General features: G+C 34.9%; 1 protein-coding gene across 1 annotated transcript; it reads left to right on the forward strand.

Moving 5' to 3' along the window:
- Window positions 1-5,807: 5,807 nt before the first annotated feature.
- LOC145260625 (uncharacterized) lies at window positions 5,808-11,323 on the forward strand. Its single transcript, XM_080118938.1, has one exon. The coding sequence runs from the start codon at window positions 7,505-7,507 to the stop codon at window positions 10,289-10,291; it is 2,787 nt and encodes a 928-aa protein (XP_079975064.1). The 5' UTR covers window positions 5,808-7,504; the 3' UTR covers window positions 10,292-11,323.
- Window positions 11,324-12,941: the final 1,618 nt, after the last annotated feature.

The raw sequence follows: 12,941 nt of genomic DNA on the forward strand, positions 1-12,941 counted from the left end.
AATGCCTATCTCGTTGGAAATCACCAAGGGATATTTCACTGGTAGTATTACCAATCTAACTAACTACAAGCTTACCGGTCTACTTACGCGATACCGCGTCTACAATCTAACGAATATTTCACCACGGCTAACGACCGGTCAGCAAAGCCTAAACCACTCGGACACTAATTCGCACCTAAACATGAAGTATGTCACTACTATGCCGGGAAAGAACACCTCAGTCCGCCGCGCACTTTTCTCATTTATTAAAAAAGAAAGAACCTCCTTTGATCTCATCCAGCAGGACATAGTTTTCCCATCCTCCCTTTTTTTCCCGACCCCCCATCTCATGGTAAACCCTTCTCCCTTTACAGTTAATTCACTCTTCCTCCTTCCATACGACCTACGTTTTTTTTTCTTTTTAGCTAACCTCAAACGGGACATGGATCACTCTCAGAGAGAGAGAGACAGACAACATATTAGCAGGCGCCAGACAGATTATAAAAGGAACCACACACACACACACACACACACACACACACACACACACACACACGTGTATATATATATATATATATATATATATATATATATATATATATAGTGTGTGTGTGTGTGTGTGTGTGTCTGTGTGTGTGTTGTTTGTTTTGTTTTTGAGATACGTTTGGAAGCAATTCAATTACTTACGAAAATGCATTTTTACCTAAATGCGAGTTGGGAATAGTTTTCCCTTTAAATAATTTGGTACCCCTAAATGGGGAGCGGCATATATATTGTTTTTTTTTTTTAATATAATTATCCACCGATACATGTTTCGTCGTCTACAACTCATCAGAGTGACTGAATCTCGCTAGATTCAGTCACTCTGATGAGTTGTAGACGACGGAACACGTGTCACTTGATAATTATATTTTAAAAAAAAACAATATATATATATAGTAATGTAATGACACCTCACGCATAGTATATATATATATATATATATATATATATATATATACTATGCGTGAGGTGTCATTACATGGGCTATAGTTATTATAGTTTGATTTTATACAAAAGTGTCAAACGTGGTGTCTGACCTTCGTAAAACAGCAGACATCTTTGATGTTTGTTTAATTTTAATTATAATCATATAGTCTGCTAAGTGTATACCAGCTATGCCTTGCACTGAGCACTCTATAATAATCACGCGAGTTTCATTGGATTTACATCTAGGAAACAACTCGATAATCCGAAATATATATATATATATATATATATATATATATATATATATATATATATATATATATATATATTATATATATATTGGAATACATATATATATATATATTGGAATACATATATATATATATATATATATATATTGGAATACATATATATATATATATATATATATTCTAAAAGAAGTATTTTGCATTTTAAATCAATTATATATATATATATTCAATTACATTCTATCTAAAGAATTATTTTGCATTTTAAATCAACTCTAGAGTTTCATTCAAGCTGAAATATAATGCGCAGTTTGTTATTATATTAGTTTTTTACATATCCAATATTTTTTCATCTTTTTATTTGCTAATTTATAACGACAATAAATTGCGGTTTCACTTAATGCCTTAAGTAGCAAATTCTAGCATTGCTACAAATATAATTTGCTGATTTCTTTATGTCCTCTGATGAGAAGAATAACAAGAATAGTATTCTTTGAAACTCCGCGGAATAAGGACTTTGTAAATTGTTTTTTTGGAGTATTCAGTCGAACAATAATTTTTTATTGTAAAGTTCAATTATATATATATATATATATATATATATATATATATATATATATATATATATATAATAAAAAGTGTTGTTATGAAAATTATATAATTTATATATAATATATACATATATATATAATATAAAGTTTACAAATAAAAAACTTGTTATATATATAGTTATGTATATATATATTAAGTAAAGATGTATTGAAGTAAACACTGATATTTTTTCAAAAAATGTTAAATCTATATGATAAATTATCATCGTTGAAATGATATAAATATCAGATAAACTCTATTGCACGAATAAACAAATAAAATCTTAAAGAAGAATAAACCAACTATTATTTCTTATATTAATTTTTGAACAAATATTCAGAGCTGATGTATTAGTATATATATATGTATATATATATATGTATATATATATATATGTATATATATATGTATATATATATGTATATATATATATATGTATATATATATGTATATATATATATGTATATATATATATGTATATATATATATGTATATATATATATATATGTATGTATATATATATATGTATATATATATATATATATATATATATATGTATATATATATATATATATATATATATATATATAAACCCTGAAGAGTCCTAGAGTGGATGAAACTCGGAATATTCAGTGTAGCTTAATCGCCATATATATTTTATAAATGACTAAATAGCTCTTCCTACGTATTGAGCACTTTTGAAGTAAATACTTAAAGTTTACGCACCAGCATCCGCAGTCTGGCGTTCTACAAATGATTATATATATATATATATATATATATATATATAACTACTTCATTTACTCACATAAAATTAATCTACGAAAGTATAAATTTATGCGTAAACTTTAAGTATTTACTTTAAAAGTGCTCAATACGGAGATAGAGCTAGTTAGTTATAAAATATATATGGCGATTAAGCTACACTAAATATTCCGCGTTTCATCCACTCTAGGATTCTTCAGGCTTATGCGCGAATTTTGTGGTTGTCTGCCCTTTTACACGCACCTTCTATTGAAAGTGTATAAAAAGGACAGACAACCACAAAATTCGCGCATAAGTCTGAAGAATCCTAGAGTGGATGAAACGCGGAATATTTAGTGTAGCTTAATCGCCTTATATATTTTATAACTAACTAAGTATATATATATATATATATATATATATATATATATATATATATATATATACATACAGAGAAAGAGAGAGAGTGTGTGTGTGTGTGTGTGTGTGTGTGTGTGTGTGTGTGTGTGTGTGTGTAAGGTCAAGTTGTATGCAACTGGTACCATGTAACCCAGTACTACCTGCTTCATGGTCGGGTGACTGGCGACTAAACTGTTTAGTGAGGAGGGCGGCTAGTCTCCCTGAAGGATTAAAAACAAGACCTTTCAAAGGGAGGATGAACCCTTTTCGGGGTCAACGACCAACTACCACCATATATATTTGTGTGTATGTATATATGTGTTGGGGTGGAGAGGGCTCCCGCAAGCCGTGGTGACGGCAACCTTTATAGGATAAGCAAATCTCTGATATAAAAAACCATAAACCGGGAGACCAGTACCCGCATTAAGCTGGACTGCAGTTTAATTTGTTGCTGGCTATCTTGTTGGCTATCTTGCTCTTGCTTGTTGCTGAATCTCAATATTTTGAGCCGAGTGAGAGATATTTAGCTGTCCTACAAAGCATAAACTCTGTAAACTCATCTTTGTATAGATACTCTTTCATGCATTTGGGCTCATGGACTTTAAGTGTCCGAGGGAGTGACACTCGTCTGGCAAGACGTTGTAATCGTCATATATATATAATATAAAGCTTAACGTCTGTGTGTGTGTCTGGTCACGAATAGGCTCCTATATGGTTGACTATTATAGAAAACTGATCACATGTAATGATGAAAGATTATCGAGACACAGGAATGGGTATGTTTGATCTGGAATAATGATGATTCATTAAAATTGTGGGGTCTGCGTACGCGCCTGGTCCACAAAATATTACAATAAAAAAATTAAAAATTAAAAAAAAAAAACGTTTACAAGTGTTTTTGATATAGATGTACATAAAACATACTTATCAAAGTATTCTTAACTTAAATAGTGATGGTATAATAAAGTTGTGGGGTCTGCGTTCGCGCCTGGCCTCCATAGAATGGGAATAGGCACAAACTTTAATAAACACTTTTCATATCTATCTGCGTAAGTATATTTTGATAATTATGTGCCAGTTTGAAGAAATATGGTATAATAAAATTATGCGGTGTTTGTTCGCGCCTGACCTCTATAGAATGGAAATATGTCACAAAATTTAACAAGGTTTTTTAATATAGAAAATGGACTCTGATTTATGAAAGTATGATAGGTTATAAAAAGGAAGGGTGGTAAAGAGATAGCTTCGAATTTGGGAGTATCAAAACCAAAGCAAAATATGATGAAAGTAAAAATAAAATAGATAACCCCCATAATTTATTATACCATATCTGTTCATACTGAAACACTTATCACAATATTCTGTGGATCTATATTAAAAAACCTTGTTAAACTTTGTGACATATTTCCATTCTATGGAGGCCAGGCGCGAATGAACACCGATTTTATTATGCCATATTTCTTCAAACTGGCACATAATTATAAAAATATACTTACGCAGATAGATAAGAAACGTCTTTATTAAAGTTTGTGCCTATTTCCATTCTATGGAGGCCAGGCGCGAACACAGACCCCACAATTTTATTATACCATCCCTATTTAAGTTAAAACATACTTATCAAAGTATTATTATGTACATCTATATCAAAAACACTTGTAAAGGTTTTTTAATTTATTTTTAAATGTTTTATTTCCATACTTTGTGGACGAGGCGCGAATGCAGACCCCACAATTTTAATGAACCACCGTTCTGCGAGATCAAACATGCCCATTCCTGTGTCCCGATACATCTTCTATCATTATATGTAATCAGTTGTTTTTTAAATAGTGAACCATATAGGAGCCTACTCGTGACACACACATTAAACCTGTATATATATATATATATATATATATATATATATATATATATATATATATATATATATATACATATGCATAAATATACATAAATATATATGTATATATACACTCATATACATAGCCATTCATATTGATATATAAATCTATATATATATATATATCCATATATATAAATATATGTACATATATATATATATATATCCATATATATAAATATATGTACATATATATAACCATATATATAAATATATGTACATATATATATATGTATATATATATATACAAGTATAATATATACATATGGATATGCATAAATATACATATATATATATATACACTCATATACATAGACATCCATATATATATAAATATATGTATGTATATATATATATATATATATACATTTATATATAAATACATATATTCATATATATAAATATATATAAACAAATATATATATATATATATATATATATATATATATATATATATATATATATATTCATATGTATGTATATACAAATAATTATAAAAATATATATAAACTAGAGTCTACGTTTGATATCGATTTTGATTGAATTTCGATCTTTATTACCGTCCTGGGGCGCGAAAATAAACTATGGGTCGCGTCACTCTTTTGAGCGCACTTTGTACGTCAATTCGCGGCCCTTGAAACTCTCATCATGTACGTTCAGCCTTTTTTTTTCTTTCTTTCTTTTTGCTTTTATGCGACGGCTCCTTCGCCTACGGTTGCCACCTCCTCCCACGACCCCAACCCCTTTCTCTTCATATGATATCTTCCTTCGCCCATCGACCCTCCCTACAACGCTAGTATTACTACCACTACTACTAGTAGTTCTTCTTCTTCTTCTTCGAAGGTTTCTTTTATGAACATGTTTATATTCTTTCTTTTTTTGTTTTTACTCTTCCCACCACTATGTCTTACCGCTGCTGCTGCTGCTGCTGCTGATAACGTGTTTTCTTAACTCCTACCAATTTAATTCATCTTTCTTTTTACTCTATTTATATGTTTTTTTTTTTGTTTTATAAAGTAAAAAAAAAAAAAGCAGGTTCATTAATACTTCCTTCTGTAGACACGTTCAGTGTTTTCCCTTCCCTCGTGGAAGTCAGTCGGTAGATCGGCAAAACGCCGGCCCCGCATGGCTCTAAGCGAGCACCTTGCCTCATCGGAAAAAAGAAAAACAACGATAACACAAAAACTCGAATTGGCCTCAAACAGAACGAAACTTAACCAACAACGAAAGAATATATAAGTACATATATATATGTATTTATATGTAAAAATACACCTATATATATGTGTGTGTTTACAGAGAATTATATTTTTTCTACGAAACATTAATGGATCATTTTTGATTATACCACTTCTCCTTTGTGCCTAGTACGTTTATTTATTTTTAAACGTTATTTGGTTTCTTGGATGCAGTTTTTGTTTGCGTAAATGCAGCTAGCAGGAATTACAATAATACCACAGGATTTATTTTACAACACAATTTATTGAAACGTGAATCCTTACACCCTTGACATTTTTTTTTTTTATTTTGCAACCCATAAAACAGATTTGAAAAAATTTTACTCTTAAATTTGCGAGGAAAAACAAAAACAAAACAAAAAACGCAAAATTGACGACGATCTTTTGTTTGCTTTTTTGTGTTGTGGAGATATCAGACGAAAACTCTAAAAAAGAAAAAGAATAATTTGTCTAATCTGCAAATATTTATTTTGCTATACTTTTTGCAATTTTAAACCGCATTTTTTTTTTTTATTATTAAAAAACGGAACTTGGGTTTTATATATTAAAAAAAAAAAACAAGAAAAAATATCATTAATGGATATTTTTTTTTTTTTTTTTTTTACCACGCGTTCACATATTGAAATTAACCAACTTGCCAAATTATCTGCTTTGAGGATTTTAAAAGCCAAACTTAAAAGGAGTCGTAACCCTAAATGGGTCGACAGTTTGAATCACTTTTCTTTTTTTTTTTTTGTCTTTTTTGACTACGCGGTTTGTTTGTTGACAACTTGCCTGCTTTAACTGTCGGCGAAGTTAAGTTGTTCGCCGTATATCGTGAAGACCAAGGATCCTTATAAAATATATATACATATCTCCTTTACTGATGAACTGAAATAGGAGCTCTTTTACCAACGGAGCGGACTGAAGGAGTATAATATATTTTACGCACGTTTTACGCGAATAAGCAAAAAAAAAAAAAAAAAAAAAAAAGAGGATAACTACCTACCCTATCCAATCAACTTGCCATCATGATTTCCAAGTAACAAAAACCTAAACCTTTTATTAATATACCTATGCACTAATAAGTGAATCCCTCTTTGCATAAAGCTCTTAAATCGTGACCTTGAAACAAACATTGATATCTTTTAACATAAATAACCACAGTATTTCATAATCCCCTAAAAAAATTTATTTAACTCTACTTTTGCGCATCTAAACCCTTTTTGCACTGATTTCCAAAACTCGCTGAAAAATCGTGGTTATTCATCCAGTTTGGCATTACGTGATTCTGTAACTTCCATACAAACAATCGCACGCTCGTGCTTTAGATATAAACTTCCTAATGTCTGAACCATTAAACATCGACTTTATGAAACTAAATACACCAATGCACGTTTCTCCGGATTAATTTCGCTCACAAACTAAATATTAGGGGCAATTCATTAAAAAAAAAAAAAATGAACTATTCCTACGAGACCCCCCACGAAAGGGTCACTGCGCCCCTGCTTCTCTTAGCTTCCATAACAAGCCGAACGTCAAACAATGAGATTGCGATGACGCCTGATCCGCTCGGTAAATTAGGGATTGCTTCCGGGTCCGCAGCCTCGGATATTTACGGCCATCAAGACATGACCGACCTGCTTATGATTTCACCAAGTAACCAAACCACCCAGTCGGTGCACATCGCCACCCTCGCCGTGTGCAACGTGCTTATTGCTATCGTCGTCTTGATGGGGTGTGTCGGAAACGGCGCCGTAATTGTCCAGGTCATAACGCACTGGAACTCTCGTTTCGGATACGCGCCCCTTCTCTTAAATCTTGCAGTCTCCGACTTCCTCATCTGCTCCTGCCTCTCTCCCGTGTTCCTGATATTTCTCTACCGATCGCCCCCGACCCCGAATATATTCTGCGGACTCTTCACCTTCATGGGAACGATATGCACCCTGTCTTCCCTCTTGACCATGACGGCAATCGCCCTACATCGTTATAGACTGATGTCCGTGTCCACCGGCCAGCGATATCTCGGCATCCCCATCGCGCTACTGACCTTGACCTTCATCTGGGCGCTGGGATTCTCCGTCGCTACCGCCGGTATCCTGTACGTCAGCAGTAATTGGAACGACCCCTTTCAGAACTGCGAGCTTGTGAACGTGGTCGACGGCCAACGCGGCAGCCTTACGGATTTCGCCATCTCCTTTCTGGCACCCGCATGTGCCATCGGCTTCCTCTGCACTGTTGCCTCATGCTTGGTGATGGTGTGGGTCGCTACGTTACCCACGTGCTGGAGGAATACCTGCGATTTTTACCAGACGGAAGTGGCGCGGACGAACCGAAAACCAAAGATGCCGCAGGTGGTCTCGATCGGTTTTAAACAGCTAATCGGCTGTTTTTCAATGGTCGACAAGGAGACGCGAATATTGTATCTACTTGCTATTCTGGTGGCGTCGCTTTGCTGGACCCCTATCTTAATAGCCCAGATCCTTACCATGTGCCTGGGCGAGTCTCTCTTACTTTACCAACTGAAACTTTGCGGTATAGCTCTTGTGTTCTTGAACAGTGCCCTCCATCCATACATTTACACGGAGCATGGTTGGAGGTTGAAAAATAGATACAGAGTTTGTCTGCATGCCGCGTTCGACTGCCATCGTGTGTTACCAACTGACCAGTGGTCATTAGGTGGAGGTGTCGCCGGTAATAGTGCGAATGCTGCTGGCACCTCTGCTGACCACCCGTTGGTCGTGTCCGTAGGAACGGGTACCGATGAAGCTGATATCGGAACCATTGCAACAATGAGTGTCACTGGCTCTGTTATAGAAACGAGAATCTGTGATTGCAATAAAAATGTCATCTGCGACAGAAATCAACTTTATCTGAACGATAACTCTGCCGTTAATAGAAACGTTACAGATCACAGTAACGTGAGTAATAATAATAATAATAACGTGCAGATTCTGTTCGGCGGTGAGGTCGAAGACAATGACACTCTGGACAGCGGTATAGATCGAGACGCCCTCAGCGATGTTGACTACATGGAAGTTTCGGCAAACAACCAATGTCAACACGAACGTCCTGCTGCGGCGAAAGACAAAGACGGGCTAGAGGACTACCAGGGTTCGCTTGATAGCTTTATCCTGACGACAAAGGTATCATCGAACTCGTCTCTGTACAGTGTCGATGCGGCTGAAAACCTTACCGTCAACCTACCGCCACGAAATATGACCCCGACAAATGATAGCCATAGTAACCTATCGGACGGTTCCGCAACCATCGCGAGACGTTCGCGGCCGACATCCTGGTCGACCGCGCCGCAACCCCGCAACCCAACGACAACAGCCACCGCCTCGTCACGACAAAGACATCGATACCATTATCATCACCTTCATCATCATCATCATGTGATAGTGTTTCCGAACAACAGCGATTATGCTGCAGCGACAGATTCCGGCATTGTGCAGCCACAATCGTATCCTTGCGATCAGGTGAAGGAACCCGCGAAAGATGAGGGATGCGCAGCGCCAGCGGGGGTAAACAGTTCGCCGCATCTGCAACAACAGCAGATACTGCGATACAAAGACGTAGATGAAACTGGCCGACAGGTGCGCGAAGAAAATAAAGACAATAACACTTTCTGCGTCGACAAAAACTGTGTTCGAGATTTCCACCATAAAGTAAGAACGGCGTCAGTCTCCGGAAACAAAACCACTGAAGCCTTACTCCGGTTACTACGCAACGGAGAAGGGCCTTCATCCTCATTATCAACCTCCACTCCATCATCATCATCTTCATCGTCATTCCAGCGTCGGATACCTCCACACTCCCTCCCACCATGCACGTGTCCGTTACCCTTAGACTCGCCTCATTCCCGGATCGTGACCGATTCCTCGGAGGAGAACTGTCCCGTCACGGTCCGTAGTCCACTCATCACCCATTGTCCCTTGCATTGTGATCGCCCATACGACCATTGCCGTCACCCGGTACCGAATGTGACAGTAGCCGAGTACTGGTACCCTAGTCACGGCGACGGGCTCTTCGTTACTGAGCACTCTTGTGCCGACCCTCAACACCCGGTGGCCCATCCACATTACCGTCCAGAGTATTTCAAATTCTATCCGACACACTTAAAAAAAAGTCAAACACGTTCACACAATCACCACAAAAGGACCCACGAACAAACGCAAACAGACCCACCCCCGCGACAAAAAACGCATAAAAATAAAAAAAAGGGAAAAATCGAAGAAAAGTAATAAATAAATAAATAGATTATATTCAATTGTAATAACCCTGTGTTTGCAAAGGTTTTGTGCAGAGCTGCTGGCTAATTAAAAAAAAAATATATTTAATTAAAAAAGACGCAACCGAACAATGAAATGGATTATCAATATTTTGGAGCTTATTGAAATTGACATTTATGGCGGCAATTAAAAGTAAAGAAAATACAGAAAAGTCTGTGTGATGCACGTACCGGTCACGAAACGAAGATATATTCCAAAAATCACGTAATTTGATCAAGTAGTTTTTATTTTATTCAAGCAAATAAAATTTTACGACTAAGCGAGCTGTTGTGTTTTCGTCGGCCATTATTAAGCCTGATGAAATAAATAAAGGGAGGCCACCCACAATGTAATTTAGTAGTAAAATCTCCGAAAGCCAGAAATTTTTATTTTCTTAGTTTAAAAACATACTTGATCGATTTACATAATTTTTGGAATATGACATCTTTGTTATGTAATGAGTACTGCCGTCATAAGTACCAATCGGAATAAGAACTCTTGTTTTTCCTCTGTTTATTATAAAATAAAAAAAGGGTAAATTTTTACGACGTGCCCCAGCGTATTATAAACACCCCAACCTCCCGATGTTAAGAACGGCTTTCGGAATAAACACACCTCCCAACTTTGGAAGCCGTTTTTAACATAGAGAGCTTGGGGGATGTTTATACTACGCTGGGGCAGATTGTAAAAAATACCAAAACCAGTTTAAAAAGAAAACATTCGTTACATTTTGCAGACCACAGCTACAGCTCAGCTCCGCACAAAGCCTTTATAAACACAGGGTGACTAAACTTGAAAGATAAACAAATAAGAAAAAATAATGGAAGCAAATTCTGGTAAGTAATATTGTCTTTAAAAAGAATCGAAGCTTCGAAAATGTCGACTTTTGGTCATCATTATTCGTTCCGACATAAATAAATTCAAAGAGAAATTCGTCAAAAATTATTTATTTTATTTATTTATTTATTTATTGTGCTAATGCATATATTGATCCGCGCTATTTTTTTAAATAGTATTTCCAAGTTTAATTAAAGTTTTAAGAAATCTGTTTTTATTAAACTGTAAAGTGAAAGTACAGACAAAACACCCTCCTTTCCCATGTTAAGAATGGCTTTCTAAATAATAACGTTATTATTTCAGCACGGATCAATAAGTGCACTTATTTTACCCACGAATTCGTGAATTATTTGCATCGGATATTATTTGTGCGTGCGTGCGTGTGTGTGTGTGTTTTACAATAACCAGCCAAAACAAAAAAAGGGGTCGAAGAATAAATATATAACGAAAGCCATGTTACCAAAGGCAAGCTAAGTTACCATACACAACCTACCTGGATAAGTTTATCCGAATAAGTTTTTTTTTTGGGGGGGGGTTGTATTACTGTTTACGGATGTATTGGAAAATTCAAAATGGCAGCCGACTCTCTCTCAGAGAGGGTACGTTTGGGAAAAGGTATTATAAATAATAAACTAGACAAAATACTGTTAGAAATTCGCCCAATATATGTTACCGTGACATAAGTTGACATGTATTCGGTTGTTTTCTAACAGTATTTTGTCAAGTTTATTATTTATAACACCTTTTCCCAAACTTACTATGTTAAAGAGAGTGTTGGGCGCCATTTTGAATTTTCCAATACATCGGTAAACACTGCATGTTTTTCGAGCTGAATAAACATGTTACACTGAATAAAAACACAAAAAATATATCCAGTTAGGTAGAAAAGTAACTTATCTTGCCTTTGATAACATTTATTTGTTCTATAGGCACCGCCAAAAATGGCCGCAAAATCAAGTTGTTGTTGTTTTTTAAAACTAAATTACATTTATTACAATCCATTATTTCTGAGTAACTTTTTTTTTTCCAGAAAGATAAAACCCTGAATTTTATCATATAGAAAACAGAATAATGTAAAACTTTTTCTACTATTTTTAATTCAATTTAAAATGTTAAATTTTCCCCAAAAGTTAACAATTGATATTTTTTGTCTTGCACAAATAACGTACTTAAATATTTAAAAAAAAGGGTTTTTGAAATAATTTATTTATTCATTTATTGTCTAACTAAGATTTAGGATGATTTTCTAAGAGAATATGCAAAAATATTATAATATAAGTACCTGAATTTCAAATAATTCCACTTATTCATATAGGTAACCAGACATTTCGCGTCGCCGTAGAGTTCAGATCGACTCTGTTTACGTTTTCTTTTGATTGAGACGAAAACTATGGAAGACCAAACAGGCCAAAAAAACTTATTTTTCAGTGACGAAAATTTCAATGTATTATTAAGCTGAGGCTGGCCAGTACCAGATGGGTGACCATTTGTATGAGTTTGGTTTTTAATGTGTATGTGTGTGGGGGCCAGGCTCCCCAAAATGGGGGGAGGGGGCAATTTAAAGCAGAATAAAAAAAAATTATTTCAGCGCGTTTGGTCCACCGTAGTCGAAAGGCGGCAAACGTTTTCAAACGAGATCGAAAAAAATGATGCTATTTTTAACACAAAGGCACAATATTTATCGAATTTTTTTTTTTGTATCGATTATTCAAAGCATGCTCTGTTTAATAATGGTCATGCATTATTCGGCTCGCTAAAAAAAAATTGTTAATTTATTTATCAAAAA

The sequence above is a fragment of the Euprymna scolopes genome, chromosome 36 (assembly GCF_053919585.1).
Source record: "Euprymna scolopes isolate OS-2025 chromosome 36, ASM5391958v1, whole genome shotgun sequence".
NCBI lineage: Eukaryota > Metazoa > Mollusca > Cephalopoda > Sepiida > Sepiolidae > Euprymna > Euprymna scolopes.